The sequence below is a fragment of the Eucalyptus grandis genome, chromosome 11 (genome assembly GCF_016545825.1).
Source record: "Eucalyptus grandis isolate ANBG69807.140 chromosome 11, ASM1654582v1, whole genome shotgun sequence".
Taxonomy (NCBI): domain Eukaryota; kingdom Viridiplantae; phylum Streptophyta; class Magnoliopsida; order Myrtales; family Myrtaceae; genus Eucalyptus; species Eucalyptus grandis.
In genome coordinates, this window is record NC_052622.1 from 40,718,563 (window position 1) to 40,740,030 (window position 21,468).

At 40.9% G+C, this 21,468-nt stretch overlaps 1 protein-coding gene and 1 long non-coding RNA gene across 2 annotated transcripts; both read right to left on the bottom strand.

The window, feature by feature from the left end:
- Window positions 1-810: 810 nt before the first annotated feature.
- LOC104426446 (L-type lectin-domain containing receptor kinase IV.1) lies at window positions 811-3,218 on the bottom strand. Its single transcript, XM_010039512.3, is given in 2 exon segments — window positions 811-1,157; window positions 1,160-3,218. Coding segments are annotated over 2 exon segments (2,007 nt in total). The 5' UTR covers window positions 3,039-3,218; the 3' UTR covers window positions 811-1,029.
- A 2,839-nt stretch (window positions 3,219-6,057) lies between these two features.
- On the bottom strand, window positions 6,058-8,223 carry LOC120289567. The gene is made up of 2 exons (XR_005547600.1): window positions 7,472-8,223; window positions 6,058-6,355 (listed from the first exon to the last, which is right to left on the bottom strand). It is a non-coding gene; the product is annotated as an uncharacterized LOC120289567 (long non-coding RNA).
- Window positions 8,224-21,468: the final 13,245 nt, after the last annotated feature.

Below are 21,468 nucleotides of genomic sequence, written 5' to 3' on the forward strand. Positions count from 1 at the left end.
ATCCACCAGAACTTGCATAGCTTCACCAGTCATCAGGCTCTAGTTTGTGAAGAACACACCGGGACATATAGTATATCCTACAGGGGCAGATTTTACGGAGGTTGGCCAGCCCATTGACATCAATCCCAACGTAGTTATATGGACATCATGGTTTTGGATTGTGTCAAATTATACTGTGACAATGTGGTTCGTGGCATTGCCATTGTTGGTTTCGTTGAAGAGGTGAAAGTAATTACTAGGAAGAGCTCCAGGAAATTCTCTGTCAGGAGCTAACATAAAAGTGAACCCGTAACCACCCAGGGGTGGATTCTTGTAAATCACATTGAAGATGAAAGTTGCGGAGAAAGAGTAAGCAGATCCACTGGATGATATTTGAATTTGATTAGGTCAGGGTAGAAGGCATGACTGTGCTTCTGTTTGGCTGCATTGCCAGTGAATGCGGCTAAACCATATAGGCTAAGGTTGGCCGACCAGAAACGTGAAAATGCTGGTATCGTGAGCTAGTACAAAGTTTGCCGGGGGAGAAATCGCCAGATAAATCACGAAAAATATGTCCAGAAGGTGGAGAAATTCGCTGAATGCACTACAGAGAAAATATCGTTTGAATCTCCTAGAATCAAATTGAATCTAATGCAATTTTAGCTATCAGTACCCTAACTTGTGTTACTATATTCCCTATGAATAAAAAATTCACATGTCAATGGTGCATATATATTAGGGACCCGACTGTTAAATCATGCGAGGATTCAAACAAACAAGTAATAATCCTTATAAAAGGTGGACTTCTTCTTACACTATGAAGGCTGACCGAAAAGGAAAGCCAAAGGAGGCAATTTAAGTTAATGCAGACATTCCCAAGAACATGTAAGAATATACTGCAGAAATTGGTCTGATCCATAGAATCTTAAATTACAGTTTACATATACTCACAGATTTGCAAACTACGAATACTTGATGCATAAGAACGCTAGTTTGACAATTACTTCGATCTATGAAATGTGCTTTTAATTTATATAACAAGCTTCAGACTCATCTTCCACCAGAGAGAGGAGAATTTGCGACAGACGATATTTGTGAAAATGCCTTGACTGATGAAGATGGATCAGACATGATAGACTTACTAAATCTTTCATGATATGCAAATTGCAATCCACTTTTGAAATACCGAGAGATGATAACTCCTCTAATATGAGATCCCCTTCCAAGTACTGCACTACTTGACGCATGCATGGTCTCGCAGTTGGCTGAGACTGGGAGCACAACAATCCAAGTTGCAACACTAGCTCCACCTCCTTCGCCACAAAGTCCGTCTCTAAGTTCGGATCTCTCGCCTCCAGTATGTCACCCTTATCCCAGCAAGAAAACACCCATTCCACCAATATCACATCCTCCTCCTCCTGAACCTCAATCGGTCTTCTTCCACAGGCGACCTCGAGCAAAAATGCACCAAATGCATAAACATCAGTGCTCGTAGTGGCCCTGGCCGTTCGAGTGTTCTCGGGGGCCATATACCCAAGAGTTCCCACCACATGGGTGGATTGGGGATCGGTGCCATGATCATATAGTTTTGCAAGCCCGAAATCTCCTAGCCTCCCATTTAGTTCTAAATCTAACAAGATGTTGCTAGCTTTGATGTCCCTGTGAATCACTACTTGTTCCCATCCTTCATGGAGATAATAGAGGCCATATGCAACACCTTTGATCACTCTAAATCTTTGACTCCAATTGAGGGTCACCTTTGGTTGGTTATAGAGGTACTTGTCTAGGCTTCCATTTGGCATGTAGTCATAAACCAACAGCAATTCACCTTTCCGACGGCAGTATCCGAGAAGTGTCACAATGTTCCGATGACGAAGCCGACCAATACTAACAATCTCGGCAATGAACTGTCTCATCCCTTGCCTCGATTCATGAGAAACCCTTTTCACTGCAATCTCAATTTTCGAGGTGGGTAATACTCCTCTATAAACCCTACCAAATCCACCAGCTCCTAGTAGCTCCTGATCTCTGAACCCCTTTGTGGCAACATAGAGATCTGTGTATTTGAACCGATGCGGACTGAAGTCACGCTCCCAATCTTCAAGAACCTCTGCGAATTTTCTTCTTTTTCTAATCGCATAAGCCATAGCAAAGACTAGTATTGACAGAAAGAACAAGCATATGAAAGGCAATCCTGTAGTGAGAAGAACGGATTTCTGCTTCTTTTTCATATGGGGTAATCTAGGAAGTTGAGACAAATCAAGCCTATGAGCTTGTCCATTTACCTGAAAGCTCCATCCGAGGATATAATGAGAAGTTGAGAGCGCACCGGTTGAGGAAGAGAACCCAACGTACATGGTCTCCTTGAAGATCGGCGAGAGATTGAAGGACAGAGACAAAAGGGGAGTGTTCGGTTTGTCGACATTGACCGGAGCTAATGTGACCCTGATTTGTTTCTGCACACCATCATAATCCACCCAAACTTGCATTGCTTTACCACTAATCAGACTCAAGTTTCTGAAGCCTGGAATGTTGTTTTCAGTGTATCCAGCAGGGGAAGAATTTAAAGAGACCAGCCCATTGACATCGATCCCGAGATGGTTGTCATCGATATCCTGGACTTCGATGTTTTGAATCGTGTCAAATTCCACCACGAAAATATGGTTCGAGGAATTGCCGTAGTTTGTCATGTTGAAGAGACCAAATAAATAACCAGGCCAATCTCCAGGAAATTCTCTACGAGGAGCTATCACAAAGGTGAACCCGGGCCCAGCCAGAGCTGGATCTTCAGCAATTGTAGCGAAGACGAATGTGGTGGAGAATGAGTGAACAGCGCCATCGGATGAATTCTTGAACATGATGGGGTCTGGGTAGAAGGCATGACTCTTGTCCTGTTGGTTCACACTGGTTAACTTCAGGAGGCCATTGCCAGTGAGTGCAGCTAAACCATCGAGACTCAGATTTGCAGACCAGAAACCATTGTACATGAAATCGCCGGTTTCATGAGTCGGTGTCATGTTTGCCAGGAGAGACACTGCCAGAACAATCACGAATAACATGGCTAGAGGCTGAAGAAATTAGCTGAATACACTACTCTGATGAGATCACTCGGAGTTCTTATAATGATCGAAACGATTTGCACAGCATTGAATTGAAGAATGTCGTGCGATTTCAATTATCCAGTGTCCCAAGTTGTGCACCCCCGACAAAACTTCAACCGATTGGTCACTTCAACCAATTGGTCCAAGTCGTATGATTCCCCGTTTCATCATCAATTAAAAATTCTTGCGTTAGTTGCCGGTCTCTGTACGCCACTTACGACATTCCAGTGAGTGGCCGAAGTACACCAAGCCATCAACGTGAGTTGATAATGTTTCGTCGTGTTCGGTGGGTCATTGACGAGTCAATAGCCCTTGGCGTACGATGCGAAACTCTGGTCGAGGAAGCGCCACATCATGACGAGAATTGGGAGAGAGCAATCCCCCCGCCCCCAACAAATTTCAGCAGTGTGTTTGATGTCATGCATGACTCTTCTACGGTACTGAGAATGTTAGAACATGGAGCAGAAAAGCCTGATAATTCTATCGCCCTCCCCACCCTTATCATAGGTAACCAAAAAAAAAAAGAAGACAAAGTCCGCATCTTTAATGTTTCTTTTAATAAGTATATGGAGTTCTCTATATCATAAATGTATATATATTATATTATATTATATTATATTATATTACATCTCTATGATTGATTTCAATCTCAAACTATCACCAAGAAATGCATAAAATGCTATGTGGATTGTTAAGATGTGTTATGATAATATAGTATCAGATAATAGATACCATATGTTTATTTCTAAAAATCGACTTTGGACGTGTCATCTCTTCACCATTTAACTTTCTTTCCCAAAATCGACTCTGAATTGTTCCTCCAATATATAACAAAATGAAATTCCGAGGGACTTGTACATGAGCTCTAACCAACATTCGGTTATTAAAGTTTGTAAAAAAATAGACTAGTCAACTTTACGGGTATGTAGTCAAATCGGTTCTATCTGGGAACCGAATTGTAAGATCCGAAGCTTACTACCGAGGGAGGACAACCAAGTGCGGAAGCCATTGAGATGGTTAATAAAGAGAAGAAGAAACATATGGAAGACGAATTACTTTGCCGATGACACATTCTGAATATAATGTCCGATTGTTTGTATAACTTATTTCACTAAATGAAGTTGGCTAGAGAAATTTGGAATGCATTGGAATTCAAGTACAAAGCGAAGGAGCAGGGTACTTGTTGGAGAAAACTTTTTTATTTATTTTGAAGTTAACAAAACGTTTCCATCAGTTTAGTTTGAAGACTTGTAGACTCTATGTTAAAGTCTGAAGACTTCTAGACTTAAGATTTAAAGTCTGCCCTCACTGATAGTTTCTAAACCGACGAAGAAAATATTTTTTCGATGAAAGAAGATTTATTTAGATACAAGTACATTCTTAAAGATTTTGTTTGTACGGTTGAAGAATATCTCATGGCTGGAGATAGCATCTCAAGATTAACTATTTTTATTGAAATCAATTTGAATATTTAGATCTGTTGATTAGCAAAGTATACTTGTAATGTTCTATTTATGGAAACCTAGATCCTGATTGTATTGGTGAGCAGTATTGGTAGGTTGTCATCACATTCCTTAAATAATTCGATATCTTTCGAATTGATTCTGTCCAACGGGTAGATTGGAAGAACTCCTTTGGAAGATGCCAATGGTTATGATGGCATGGGGGAGTATATAAGGAGGACGCTCAAGTTATTTGAGTGTGTGCATGAAAGAAAAATTCCAAAGTCTGAAATTCTTAGTTCTTTGCTGTTACAATTTGTCGAGCTTAAACTGTACTCAAAAGAGAGATCAAATTCTTGTGAGACCTTAAGGAAATGTAACAAAGTCTCTACACCATTGAATCAAGGACATGATACTATAAAATCTCTTTTGGTTCTTAGTGGAATCCAGTCAGTGGGCTGTCAGTGCGGGACAGTAGATGTAGACTTGGTTTAGATATAAACTTGTGTTTCAATTCTCTTTCCCTAATCTATTTACTTAATTCGCAGTCTTATTTATCAGTTTACAGTCTTTTATATCTTCAATCTACTGTTTTCATATAAGTCGAATTAAGTTATTAAATCTTTAAAAAAAAAAAAACTTCTTGAGGAAGAGCAATAAATATATAATCGCAAAGTATTTTGATTTCAAGTTTATTGATACCAAACCCTTGTTGGAACAAGTTTGTGAATTGCAAATGCTAGTAAATAAAAATTCATAACCTCAAGATTGATATTCCAGAAGCTTTTCAAGTTGGAGCAATTATTTTGAAATTGCCTCCAAGTTGGAAAGAATGTAGAAAAAAATTGATGCACAAATTAGGACTTCACCTTGGAGCAAATACGAAAACATCTTTGTATTGAGGAAGAGCCACATTTACGTAATAATTCTGTTTTTTATAATTCCAAGGTGAATGTTGTGAAAAGAAAACGGAAAATCGGCTAGAACTTCAAAGTAAAGAATGAGCATGAATTTAAGAGAATACAAAAGAAAAAAAATGGTTGTTGTTTTGTTTGTGGCAAATAAAGACACTACACCAATGATTACATTCACCATAAGACCATTTCAAAGGACAAGAACATTCCAACGGTGAAGGCAAATGCAAATTTGGTTGAAGAAAATTATGTGGCCATTATTTCAACCATGTTTTTGAACATAAAAATTTCTGAAATTAATGATATGATGGTTATGGTTTTAAAATCAACTCTACCATTGTCTAATCCGATTGGTGGTTAGATTCTAAAGCAACATTCAATGTGTACAAGAACAAATACATGTTCAAGCAATTTGAAGAGACTGTCGACTCAAATGTTCAAGAGGTCCCAATGGTGAATGTCACGCCCCGATCTTCAAGCGTGTGCCCATCCCTTGGTGGTCGATGAAATTTGCGATTTCCTAGGATGAGTCGTCGACCCTTTCATTTTATTGTATATGTAGAAGCGAATAACAAGTCCCTTGACAATAACCATCTCGGGATAGAAAAGTAGGACAACAGATTCAAAAACAAAACATGCTTTTATATACACACTAAGTCAAGTACAAAAGTCTACAACCAAAAGAGTTCAAAAGACTGACTCTCAAAATAAACTATTTTATCTAACCTACACTTCAGATCACTTCAGCTTGACTCCGGATCTTCTACCCTACGATCTTGAAAAGTTAAGCTTACGACGAGGTGAGATATAAATCTTAGCGAGTTCACACTCTAAACCCCAATTAGGAAGATAATACGCCTAGGGCGTCCTAACCACACAATCATACAACCATCGAGACTTACCTTGTCTTAGATCCTCCCTGCAGGTCAACACAATTCATATCACAACCATATGCATATAACCAATTTACACATCAATTGGAACATCTAAATCAATCACTACTCACACAAGCAAGAATTACCGTCACACATTAGTCCATCAATTCAATCATAGGGGTCATGATTATAGGGCTAAATTATTATGACACATCTCATTCTATGCCACACAATTTTATCTCATAATCCGGCGCATCAATTTCACTCAACATGCGTTCCAATTAATTCTTACTACCTGCATGGGCAATTTTATCCGACACACACTGGTTCTCTATCCACTAACACATGCCGGGGATAGGTAATGTCCATCCACTAACACATGCCGGGGATAGGTAATATCCATCAACACACACCAAGGATAGGTAATATCCACCGACACACACCGATGACGGTTTCTCTTAACCAGCATACGATCATTCAATACAGCAAAGGACATTGTGCTTTGCACTCACATGCCTCAATTAAGATAACGACTTTGGCCTATTTTCTTCGTGTTAAAAATACCCGATAAAATAATCATGTATGGGTACACGGTTAGATTGAACCCAAAAAATTGATATCTTCATTTTTAAAATTCCACTATTTTATATAGTATATAAAACCATTTCCGTGTTAAAACCCGACACCTAGGATTTACTAAATAAATATTAAAATTTCCCAAATTTTGAAATAAATTATAAAAAATCCAATCAGCACTCAATTTGCACAAATCAACATCCAATTGAATAAATTCACCGCACCATTGCAATCAACACAAAATTCTGATCATTCGCTATCCTAGTCTAATTTGCAGAAAATAATTAATAATTAAATAATTACCAAAATAAATTAAATAAATACAATTTAAATACCAAAAATACTAACTTAGGCTGTAATTGCTAAATTAACTGCCTATGGGCCGGGAAAATTCCCGAACTTGTCTAGATAAATAGCACATCCTATCTAGGCCTTAATTACTATAATCTAACCACCTAACATGCATAATTGAATAATTAAATCACTAATATAATCTAACTAACCACCTAATCCTTAATTAAATTAAACTAAACACCCCTTAAACGTCATTAGCCTACTAAGTAGAGTTTAGTGCATAAACTCACCGATTTAACGCGAAAACCGGTTCACCATGACGGCGGTGCGACGGCGGCCGAAACCCGGGTTTGCGATGACGCCAATGGGGCTTGGACCAGGCTGAAAAAGGCCACAAAGCCCACAGCAAAACTGCTGGGCTTGGTCCAGAATTGAGGAAGCTGATGGTCGGGCCGAGATGCGGGTTGTTGAGCTAAATGACGGGCTGACTTCAATGGGCTAGATTGGCGTGGAGGCAGGTTGACGTCGTGCACGAAACGGTGGAGACAGACAGCTTGTTTTGATGGCTGCTGGGCCCGTGAAATTCGCTGGCGAGAAGAGTTGGCTTTGCTGGCTTCGTGAGTAAAAGACACGGTCAAAAGCTTGGGGGAAATTGCTTCGGTGGAGAGAAAGACACGCAAGGGGGGCTGGCAGGGGATCATGTCGTTGCTGGTGGTCAACAACCAGTTGAAGAAGCAGTTGATTCGGTGGAGACGTTGACCGAGTGAAGAAGTGGACTGGACCGCACGAATTTGTTGGTGGAGGATGAAGGTAGACTGAAGATGGTGGAGCTGCAGGGTGGCGTTGACTGCTGGCAGGATGGGGGAAACGTTGGCAGCTTGGCAGAGGTGGAGGGAAATCGTGGCTGCTTCGGTGGCTTTTACTTCATGCCGCAGCAATTGGGAACAAATGAAAGTGGAGGGCAGCAGGCGGCCTTCGAAGGGAAGGAGAGAGAGATCGACGTGGAGAGGGCAGCTCCAAGGGAAATGAAAGAGACAAAGTGAAGGAGGATGACAGCCGGCCAAACGTGCGAAGGAAGCTAAGGAAAAAGGGGAAGAAAGTCAAACAACTTATCCATTTAATTAAAGCCTTGTCCCCTAATTATTTCTTGCAATTTATCCCCCAAATAACTCAATTTTGATGCTAATGTTGCAGCCCCCATCCAAGCTCCGAATTTCTTCAATTTTGGGACTTCAATTTCTTCTCCAATCTCTCAATTTGATGTCCAAATTTTACTAAGGAAGAAGTCCACACAATTTCTGCAAGTCCCCTTTACCAAATAGCTCGGTTTGGAAGCCAAAAATCCTTTCAACTTGACCCATCCGAATTTCCATTCTTTTCCGAATCGTCTCAATTGATTTTTCATAAAAATCCCGAACTCGACGAAATTTCTCCGAAAGACATGATGATATCCTATAATTGAATCATGATATGCTCAAACGTCCAATTCCCGAAACTTATCACATTTGATTATTGTATTTATGAACTACATTAAATAGTGAGATTTTCTAAAAGAAGAATATTGTATTTTAGCTAAGGCCGACCATGTACCCACATACGAGTATCTTTATCGGGAATGATAAGAATGGTGATTTGATTAAATGAGTATTTTCACCATACCATGAGAGTATGGCCGACGGCTTCTAGTGAGCATTATTATTATTGGTATACTACAACAGTATAGCTGGCAGCTTCTGGCGAACATATATAATATACTATATTAGTATTTGAGGTAGTTTCTGGCGAGCATATATATATATATTATCTTAGTATATGAGGCGTTTCTGGTGAGCATAAATAATATACTATATGACTATATTTGCGGCAGCTTCTGGTGAGCTATATAGTATATTATATGAGTATAATTACAACAGCTTCTGGTGAATTATACTATCTATATATCAACTAAAGTGAACATGTCACGCCCGATTCTCAGGCACGCGCACATCTCTTACCTTTAGTAGATTTTGAAAGCGATATCCTAGAACGTATCGCCGACCATTTTCTTTTTAATATGCACATGCGGAAGCAGTTATAAATCTCCAGACAATAAAGCAATGTGATAAAAAAGTAAGGCCATATTTTTCATACTGAAATTCACAACTACTCTTTATACAAGCACCTCATAGTATATAATGCAATACTATTCACAGGGGTCTGATCTAACATTTATCCACATATAATCAAGGTCTAACAAAACATGATGGGATCTCAGTCCTCATTTGGGTCGTACTCAGAATCCTCATCATGGTCATCTTCTTCTCCAAAATCTTCCTTCTCATCTAGTTCCACATTAGGGTTCTCCTCTTCAGATTCTTCCTCCTCAGGCTCCTCATCAGGGTCCTGAAATGGTTATTCAATAACCATTGAGACCACGTCTTAGCAAGTTCTACCCCCTAAGACTCGATTAGTAAACTAATACACCTTAGGGTTGCTTATGCACAACATGAGTCAGAGGACTTACCTTGGCCTCAAATTCCACCTGTATATTATCACATATCAAATAGGTATTCAAGCAATCACATCACTGATCGAAGCATCGATCAAATCGACCCAGTCGATTACACGCCAACAAGACCACTCACGGTCATTTCCATTCGATCAATCAATTCACAACATCAAATCAAAGCAATGATCAATCGACCTAGTCGATTACATGTCAACGATGACCATTCCCCGACCAATTTAGTTCAATCAATCAATTCGTGACAAACGGATCAAATCATATTGGTGATTCCATCTATACTCGCTAATTAATCTCAATGTTCCAATTCAACATTCCCACTCAAATATAGGCTCAAGGCGCTAGAGGTGACCCCAACACAAAATCTTGTCATCGTGCGGTACTTAGTCCTTACCCACAATTCATAATAGTATAAGGCGCTAGAGTTAACTCACACGAAGTCTTGTTATCGTGTAGTACTTAGTCCTTCACTACAAAAGCAATAGTATAAGGTGCTAAGGTAACTCACACGAGACGTAGCACTTAACCCTTCACTATGCATATCAATACTACAAGGCGCTAGAGGTAATTCCCATGCGACTCAGGTCGCCATGTAACACTTAGCCCTTGACTACAATAAGCAATGGTATAAGGCGCTAGAGGTAACCCACACGAAATCTCGCTATCATGTAGTACTTAGTCCTTTACCTACTCATGACCCATTGACTTCCCATAACACAACACACATCACATCACTTCGTGCGTAGGCATACGACTGGCCTTAGCTAAAATATAATATTTTCCTTTCCATAACTCCCACATTTTCTGCAGTCCATTCAAATATTTTTGGCATTATCAACCGATGCTCGGTTATTTTTCAATTAATAACCAAAGATTATTCAGTTAAAGAATAATTCACAATTTCACCAATAATTCAATTTAGCACAAAATAAATCTCAATTAAATAAACAAATTGCATCACAACAATCAGCACCAAATTCCGGTCACTGGCCATCCCAGTTAAATTTTCGGAAAATAATTAATTTCGAAAATTAATAGTTAATTCCTAAAAATTCCATTTAGGCCTGAATTGCCTAATTAACACTCGATAAGGGTCGGGAAAAATCCCAATAAGCATCCAATAAATACTATAGGCAATTTTCTATCTAAGTACACTAACCAAACAATTAACATGCAATGCAATTAACTAATAATCGCTAATCAATTTTAATCCAACCACCTAATTACACTTAACTAACACTAATCAACCTTTAAGTATACTTAGCAAAATAAGAAGGCATTAGTGAGTAAAACTCACTCAAAACGATGGCATCGACGTGAGGATTGACTTTTCTCAAGGCGGGTCGAGCATCTGAGCTCGGGAAGATGGCCAAAATGGGCTAGACCCTCGCTGAATACCCATTTTTGCACTCTCTGTGTGCTGCTGGTTGAGGCCAGATTCGGGGCTGAGATAGTGAAGCAAGGCTGGCAGAGGGCGAGGGGACTCCGGCGGGTCGAGGTGGCGGCACACGGTGGCCGGAGGTGGCCGAACTGTGGCTTGTGCTGGCTAAAACGGAGCTGAACAGAGGTGGCTGGAAGCTGTGGTCACACGGCGGAGCGGTGAGAGGCACGGCCAAGCACGACTGCACGCGGGCGACGTGCAGGGACAAGCAACCGGCAACCGGCAACGACGGCAGCTTTGGTGTGGCTGCAGCTCCTTCAAGCGACACTGGTCGCTGCTTCTGCTTTTTCTGTTCGGGCTTGCTTGAACCAGGGGAAGAGAGAGGGTGTGGCGAAGATGGGCGAGGGTAGCAGGATGGTACTCGATGGCGGCGACAACAACGAGCGGCGATGTTGCCCCGGCACGATGCCAACAACAACTCCTGACCAAGCAACCATGGCTGTTGCTGTTGCTTTTGCTCGTTCGAACACACGGAGAGGGAGAAGAAGAGAGAAAGAGTGTCGAGAGTGAGAGTAGCAAGAGAGAGGGAGATAGAGATAAGAAGAGATAAGAGAGAAAGTAGATAGGTTTGAAAAGTCAAAAAGGCAAAAGGGAAAAAGGAGAAGCAAAGTTAGAGACAGCAAGAGGGCAGTCGGTGGGGGGTTTCGCATGAGGGAAAAGAGAGAGAGAGAGAGAGAGAGAGAGAGAGAGAGAGAGAGAGAGAGAGAGAGAGGAGAGGGAAAAAGAAAGAAAGAAAGAAGGAGAGAGGAACTTGTGGGAAAAATAGGGGGAAAAGGTGTTTAGCCAAAAATAGAAAAGGAATGTGAATTAAAATCAAAAGAAAAGAATTTCCTCAAATAGAAAATTCTTATTCCACTTTCTTTTGAATAAGCTCATAAATTTCGAAAAGAAATTTTAGATTAGAATACTTGGTCCCCACTTGCATTTCTGCATCCAATTTCCCTCTTGAATTTCTCTCAAATAACTCTCAAAAATCAATTGATGTCTTTACTTATCAAATTGATTATTTTCCTCATCCAAGAATCCCTCACACTTCTCAATTTCACAATCCCCGGCTTCAAATGAACGAAAATGGCCATAAACCGACTTTTTCTCAAAAAGTTTCGGTTGTCAAAAAAATCTTTTGAGATTGATTCGACATTCCTAAAATGACTTGTGATAAGACAGAACTTTCAATTTCTGAAATTGGACTCAAATTGGTAGTTAATTTCACTCGGACACGTTTTTAGTGTGACCTAGGCTACCGGGTAGGTTTTAGAACTTTTTAAGACAAATGACCCGTGGTTGATTTTCTTCGAGCCACGATGAATCCACTCGACACATTATCGATTCTTGGTTGTCGTGGAAATCTCGAGAATTGAAATACGGACACAGGGTACCAAAACGACAATAAAATCAAATCAGTGTCAGTCGACGAGAGTTTTCCAATTTAGTGGAGTCACCCACGATTGGTCATTCATCTCAATCGAACCAACCTATCTCTGATCTTAATTCGATTTTTAACTGTGTTGTAATGATCTCTAAAAATGAGCACGGTCGAGAAATCGATTCCTGGTTGAATTCTCAAGTCTATTTGCCTTAAAGTCCTTAATAGCTTACCTAGCTAGTCTAGTTATCTCGTGAGTGGCCAATTCAAAGAAAAACACTGTAGTCGTGTCGATGAAATGCCAATTTATCCCATCAAAGTTAGAGCCTGAAAATCTGGATGTCACAGAACATTCTGGACTATGGTCGGACTTATAGATAGTATTAATTGAGATGACTAGGGAATGGTCTCATTGACATGGAATCGACTGAGTCAATTGATCAATGATTCGATTTGATTTGTTGCTTTGATGTGTTGAAATGATTGGTTGAATTATGAACTGTACTGACGTGCAAGAAGGGACTAAGGCGAGGTAAGTCCTCTGTCCTATTGGTGTGGCTAGAGCGCCTCGAGACGTATTTTCTTCCTAATAAGAGTTTAGGGGATGAACTTGCTGAGACAATGTCTCACCCCGTTGTGGGCTCAACATTTTTCAGGTCCTTAGATGGCGGTCGTGGAGGACCTAAAGCCATGGAGTAAAAGGAGGTGAAGACCAAAGGATCGGCGAACTTGTTTGACTAGCTTGTCATAGGATAGTTCCTTTTTGTTGACCTGACCTTTTTGTAGACCTTTGTCTTTGGTCTAGTTTGTATATAAACCTTTATGTTTATAAGAAGAAGTGTTTTGGTTGTGATTGATTGCATGCTTTTCTATCCTAAAGTTTTTATTTTCAGGGGATATGTTTCGCTTCCGCATGCGTAACGTGTCCTGGGAACGTCGCACATTTGCATCGACTAGAGTGGGATGTTCACGCGCTCGGGGTTTGGGGCATGACAAGTACGTCTTGAGTTTATACTCGTCAATTTCGGAAAACATTTGAGGTTTAGTCATGAAAATGGATTTTATGGATTTGGTATCATGCTTTCGATTTTATGAGTTGATTTCATTGATATGAGCTTCACATGTTTTTTTAAAGACTTGTTGCACTAAGGTTCGTCTTATGAATTGATGATTTTGAAATCTATGTAATTCTCGTACATTGACCACGCGAACGATTTTGGCATTTAAAATGGTTTGATTGCTACACCATGGTTGATGTGTTATTAATGCCGTTGGACCCCTGGGATGACGATGCCTCGGGTGTCAAGTTTCCTGGAGGATCATAGTGGCGATACCTCTGGAAGCCTAGGGACTAGTGAGCCTTGGAGGTTCCTTAGGTGTCGGAATGCTTGAAAGTGTGACGCACACATGTTCTGGATGCATGGGGACATCATTGTCATGGTGAGCCCCGGAGATTTCTCGTGATGCTAGATGGGGTGTGAGATGCCTGGAGATGTAATGTAACACGCTCCGGATGCCCGGTGACTGAAATATGGAACCAGGCCTTCGTGATGCTAGGTAGGGTGCGATATGCCTGGAGGGATGCAAACATTGGTCCTTTAGAAGATGGTGGTAGTGAGTTGTGATAAACTAAGTTTCTTAAACATCTAAATGATTCATTGTATTGTGTTTTTTTGAGATTCTTTTGAACTTATGCACACTCATTGCTTTGGCCGTGTACTCTATCTTGGATTGCATGAAATCAGATGATGATAGTTTTACGTAATATAGTTTAGTAGAATTTTGACTGCTAGGTAGTTGTACTCATCCCTCATGGGGCAAACATATTACAGAGTGATAAAAATGCCATTGCTGCCTGCGTCTTCCGGTACCTTCTATGGCATTCCCGTCAATCTGCGATGGAAACAATCGGAGCATCCTAACCCTGATCTAATAGGACTCACTTTCATCCGGATACGGGTGATACTAATGATTGACATTGGCCTCCCCTTAGGTCCTATGTATTAGGAGTTTGTGGTCCTGTATGTTCGGAGGGATGGACATACCATGGGACCCCTGCTGCCGCCACTAGAGGAAGATGATGGAGGCTCGAGTGGGATGGAGTAGCGGAGGATGGGAAGACAATAGTGATTTTTTGGACATTGGCACTTGAAGACAAATGGCATTGTAGATGACTAAAGGAAAAGGTAGTCATTTTTTTTTTTGGATATAGCAAATATAGAAAACTTTGGCTTTTGATATACCAACAAACATCGTCTAACATAATATATGTAAATAAAAAGTGCTTGGTTGATATCTATGGTATATAGTGTGCATCATTTTAAGTTAAGTTGAGATGGAGTTAGATACTCGCTTCCGCAATGATATAGTGCAATGACCAGGATGTTGGGTGTGGCGGACCTTAAGGATCAAAGATCATCACGGCTCGGGGACATCACAATTTAATGGTATTAAAGCTTTGGTCTGTTTGGAGTGATAATGTGCATTAGTAGAAAAGGAAGTTATAATGATGCACATGATAAGGCACTTTTTAGGGGTAGTTGACTAACTGCGAATAACGGGTGATTGAGTTCACTCGTAAAATACTAGTAACGTTTGTGAGTTATCTTTGTGTGTGAGTAATATTTTCATTTACTTATGTGATTCCAGTAACACTCTTATGTTACTTTTCTTTCTTAGATGATTAGTGACACTAAGTCACTAATTGTTCCTGAGGCAAATACTTGATGAACTATAGGAAAATCATGGTACGAATAGGAAGTTCTTCCCCATCAAGGACTGAAGCCCATGCTTCGAGGGCAGAACCCCAAATGGAAGACATTCTGCAAGCGCTGGCTAACATAGGAAATCTGATGGAAAGACAAGCTCAACAACAAGCAACAACCCGGAGCAAAGTGTCGTACTCAAGGACTGGTGGAACAATTCCTAAAATTAGAGCCACCTAAGTTTACTAGAATGGGAAGTCTTGAGGAGGCGGAGCAATGGATTGATTGAATAGAAAGGATCTTTTGGTTGTTGAACTGCAACGACATCGAAAAGATAACCTTGGTAGAGTACCAACTAGAAGGAAATGCCAAATATTGGTGGAGAGCCTTTAGAGACACAATCTTTCCACCTAGTACTGCCGTAAATTGGGATGAGTTTGTTAGAGCTTTCAATAGAAAGCATTTTTCTGACTGTGCCAAAGATAAGAAAATTACTGAATTTGTTCAATTAGAACAAAAGGAGTTGATGGTAGACTAGTATGAAGTGAAATTTTCTGAGTTGTCTAGGTATGCCCCTAGATTGATAGATGACCAAGAGGAAAAGGCTAAGAGATTTCTGAAGGACATGAGGATGGATGAGATTTATGAAAGGGCCCAGCTTGTGGAACATAAAGAGATAAGAGAGCGAATGGAATCAAGGAGGCAATTGACATTGAGTGATGCCTGACGAGGCAAGAGACCCTATCCAACCCGAGAAACGCCTTGGGATTCTAAGAAGAAGCAAAATTTTGGAAATTTCGAAAAGACCAAGAGTGGTCAAACTCTAAGGAGAGTGCAATATCAAGACAACTTTTTCCAAAGGTATGGTAGATAGCATGGACCAAGACCTGTAATGATCAATCGAGGTGTTTTGGTTGTGGACAAAGAGGACACTTTAGGAGAGATTGTCCACAAGGAGGATCATAGTTGATCATTTACCTGGTACAACAAGTGCAACAACGTGTAGGCGGTCCACCTCCACAAGGGAAATCACAGAGACCACGGGCACAAAGAAGGGTGTACGTGATCACCCAGGAGGAAGCGGAAGCTTCCAAAAATGTTATTTCAGGTACGATCTCTATAAATGATAAGAAGGCATATGCGTTATTTGATTCGGGTGCCACGCATTCTTTTGTGTCTGAAAATATATAGATGATTGGGAGAAATAGGAACCAAATCTTTAGATATACCTATTCGTATTTCTACACCGCTAAAGAACATGGTGTTGTCCACGTTAGTATGTGAGAAGTGTAAGATAACCTTAGGGGGACGAGATTTGGAAATTGACTTGGTAGTGATAGTTATGTATGACTTTGATGTCATTATAGGGATGGACTGGCTCCGTAAGCAACAAACTAGGATGGATGATCTTTTGGGATAATGACTATCCATGCGCCAAAGAATAAAACCGTGAGGCTTAGTATGGCTTAGGCCAAACGGATAATACCTCTATGAGTTAGTCCCTATTGAAACGAGACCCTCTAGTAGGTGTGTAGTTTGGGTTCGAACCAGGCAAAAGTTGGTGGACCTGTAACGACCCGATTCGATGAAGGGCAAGGAGTGGACATCGAGACCAGAGGGCCTAAGCAAGGAGCAGCTCCTGGCAGGCTTCTAAGATGGCAAAGGAGGGTAGGAATGAACTGAACTATGCACTAAACTAGAAGGACAATGTTTTTAGGATAATTTTATCAAAATAGCGTAGCGGAAGTATGATTAAGCTTGTAGAACTCCTATTTGCTTGAATGAAGTGGGTGAAAAAAAAGCTACACAAATAAGCGTAGAAGACCCTTAGAATTTGGCATAGGAGATCACGTATTCCTAAAGGTATCCCCGATGAAGGGAATATCGCGATTCGGAATAAAGGGTAGGTTAAGCCTTCGATTTGTTGGACCTTTCGAGATTCTCAAAACATAAGGGATGTAGCCTATTGACTAGCATTACCTCCTAAAATGACAAATCTGCTTGACGTTTACCTTATGTTGATGTTGAGGAAGTACTAGCCCAACCCTGGTCACATACTCGATCATGAAGCCATCAATGTGGATGAGCAAGTGAAGTACATGGAAGAGTCGATCCAGGTATTGGATCAGAAGGAATAAGTTCTCCGAACAAAGAAAATTCCGCTAGTTAAGGTCTTAGGGCGACACCACAACATGAAAGAGGCTACATGGAAAGCGAAAAGCAAATGAGGCAAAGGTACCCTCACCTCTTCAACAAGACGTAAGAGACGTCCAATTTTGAGGACGAAATTCTCTAAGTTGGGGAGAATTATGATATCCGGATTTTGGCGGACTTTGAGTCCGTAATAGTCGTGATGGGTCGATGAATTAGTCGTCGGACTAAGTCGTTAGTACCACTTGTGTATGCCGTTTCATCACCCTCCTCACTGTATCGAAACCATCATATGTCGTCACATTCTCACAATAGCATCTCCCTTCAAAATCTTTTCACGTAACATCATTCGTGAGGCCGACTTCTTCCGCTTTTATACCAAACTAAAGTAAGCATTTCAAGTACGCAGGGATGCCAACTTTCGAAATTGAGGGCACATTAAGATGCTCTTCTCCATGTGACCGAAAATTTTGTCCATGCACGGCCATGCATATGTCCATTAGGGGTCAACAAAAGGAGGATAATTGACCGCCTAATAGCCTTAATAAGCTGCCTTTTCCCCATGCACGTACAGGACCATGCAGCTACGTTCCCCTCTCCATTGTAGCCGGTCAACCAAAGAGAAATGTTGACTCCATGCTGCCCCATTCTCGCATCCAAGGACCCCACATGAAAGACACGTTTCTTCTTCCCATGATGGCCAGTTGAGTGAGATCTTGGAGGAGCCTTGCAGCCACATGTGTGCGTGAATTCGTGCTAGTGGCATGGGTGAAGAAAGGAACTCTTCACGTGAAGACACGGTGGTATGGAGTGTCGCCGTTCCCTGCTGCCACGCGACTTGGACGATTAACTACCGAGGTCAATCAAAAGCAAGCGAGGAAGAGAGGGACGGCTTCTTCTTTCCTGTTGGCGAGGTTTGTTGCGCCTCAATCCTCGAGCGCGTGCCCATCCCTCGGTGGTCGATTAAAATTGCAACTTCCCAAGACGAGTTGCCGACCCTTTTTGTTTTATTTCACATGCGGAAGCGAATAAACAAATCCACTAATAGTAACCATCTCGAGATAGAAAAGAAGGACAACATATTCACAAACAAAACATGCTTTTATAAACACGCTGAGTCATGTACAAAAGTCTACGACCAAAAGTCTACAAAAGACGGTTCTCCAAAAAGAAGTAGTCCTAATTGACCTACTATTCAGATCACCTCATGTCACGCCCCGATCCTCCGAGCATGTGCCCATCTCTCTATAGTCGATTAAATAGCAATGTCCCAGGACGCATCGTCGACCAATTCATTTTAATATGCATGCAAAAGCAGATAATTCATCCTCAAACAACAACACAATGGGATAGGAAAGTAATACCAAAATTTTGAAAACTACAACACGCTTATATTTACATATATCAAGCCATGACATATACAATACCAGTCTATACAAACAAGATCTATAAAATAGGGGGATATAAGCTACATGTCCTCAAGCATTCGAGTCCCCTTCAGAATACACCGGGGACCCTGGATCTATCAGGTCTAAATCTACGTTCACTACTGAACCTTCGAGAGGATCTGCCGTGCCTTTCCCAAAAGCAAACTCCATTATTGACCTAAGAATCTTAGGCTCTATAATGGGGCTTTCTCTAGGTCCAACTGGCCCATGACAATACCACGATCTGTATCGATGATGTACCTTATGGGGTAGACCTTCATCGATCCAGATAACAAATCGTATGAGTTCATAAACCCAGGCTCCTTGGCTCCCTGGGAGAAGAATATGAGAATGCTGCTTAGCAACCTTCTTCGGTTAACCAAAACGCTTGAGAAAAGCTGCCATCTATGAACCTGAAATGTTATCCCACAATGGGGTGAGACGATGTCTCAGCAAGTTCAACCCCTTAAGACCCGACTACGAAGAAAATATGCCTTGAGGGCTGCCAAAGCATAAACACGAATCAGAGGACTTACTTTTGCTTCAGTTCCTTCCTGCAAGTCAATAATTCAAATAACTATCCAATTATTTCAACCAATCAATTCAATTCATCGATTAATCGACTTAGTTGATTCCATGTCATCACAACCTTCTCTCGGTCATCTCAATTACTCACCCAACTATTAATTTCGGCCCAATGGGCATGGTCTACTAAAAGTTCGAAGTGAATTACGGCCCAATGGGCATAGCCTGTCACGCCCCGACCCTCGAGTGCATGCCTATCCCTCTTTGGTTGATAAAATTTTGCGACTTCCCAAGACAAGTCGCTGACCCCTTCCATTTTATTGCACATGCGGAAGTGAAAATAAATCCCCTGACAATAATCATCTCGGGATAGGAAAGCAGGATATCAATTCATAAAAGCACACTTTTACAAACAACGAGATTCAGGCACAATACGAGTTTAGTCAAAAGCCTACAAAAAGGTCGACTCTCATAAGAGGTTGTCCTATGACATACTGATAAGACATATCCACCGATCCTCCATACTCCTCCTCAGACTTCGAGACCTTGGTCTTCCACGACCACCTTCTAAGGACCTGAAAATGGTTATTCAATAACCAGTGAGACAATGTCTCAGCAAGTCCACCTACTAAACTCATATTAGGAGGGAAATACGCTTCAGGGCGCTCTAGCCGCACAACCACACAATTGGCACAGAGGACTTACCTCGTCTTAGTTTCCTTTTTGCACGTCAGTATAATTCATATCGCAATACATATAATCAATGCACATAACAACTGGAACACCTCATCAATTCAATTAATCACCAGGGTCCTGATTATAAGGCTAAACCGTTATGAAACGTTCCTTTCCATGTCACACAGTTTTGGTCTCATAATCGGGTGCATTAAACTCAACAATCATATGTTTCAATTGTTAATTACACCCCTCAAGGGTACGGCCAACTCTATTGGCAGTCTTCTGGCATTGCCAGGCATCGTCTCACCCCTTTTGAGCACGGCAACATCTCTCAATTAGATGGCTTCCCCGAAGGGGCGTAGGTCCAGAATATATTGCGACCCACTACCCTAATGCATGGGTAACCCGAAAAGGGATTTAGTAACATCCGGCATAATTGCTCGAGACAGGTTCTCTTAACCAACACACGACCACTCAATCTCGGCCCAGAACACTATGCATTGCACTCAAATGCCTCCATTAAAATAGTGATCCTAGCCTATTTCCTTCGTATTAAAAACATTCGGTGAAAATAGTCATGCGTGGGTGTCAGATTGGACCCAAAAAATTCATAACCTTCTTTTCAAAATCCCACTGGTATATATAGTATATAAAACCATTTTTGGTGTTTAAAACCCGACACCCGAGATTTTTGAATAAATAATGAAATTCACAATTTTTGGAATTAAATATTCAAAATTCCAATCAGCACTTAATTTGCACAAACTAACACTCAATTGCAGAAATTAACCATACCATTGCACTCAACACGAAATTCCGGTCACCCACTATCCTGGACTAATTTCCGGAAAATGATTAGTAATTAAATAATTTCTAAAATTAATTAAATAAATCAATTTAAATACTAAAATGCCAACCTAGGCCAAAATCACTAAATTAAATACCAATATGGACCCAGAAAATTCCCGAACCCTTCTAGATATATAGCACAATTTATCTAGGCCTCACTTAATCTAATCTAACCACCTAACATGCGTAATTGCATAATTAAATCACTAAATTAATCTAACTAACCACCTAATTCCCAATTAAATAAATCTGAACACCTCTTAGATGTCATTAGCCTACTAAGAAGAGTTTAGTAAATAAACTCACCAGTTAATTGTGGAAACCGGCTAATCGCAACGACGACGCGACGGCGGTTGAAATCTGAATTTTCGGCGGCGTCGACGGACACTCGGGCCGGGCCTAAAATGGGCCAAACAAATCTCAATCCAATATGATATTTGCTTTTGAATTGGACTGGGCTTGAAGCAGGCTGACTTCGCAAGCTTGGGCCTCAAAATTGCAGGCTTCTGATCTTGTTGGGCTTCGCTAAACCGGGCCGAAATCCAATGGGTTGAAGACACTTGCTGGACTTGAAGACTTCAATTGGGCTTGCGGCAGAAGATGGACTGGAATTGCTGGACTGATGCGGGCTGAAGAAGAGGA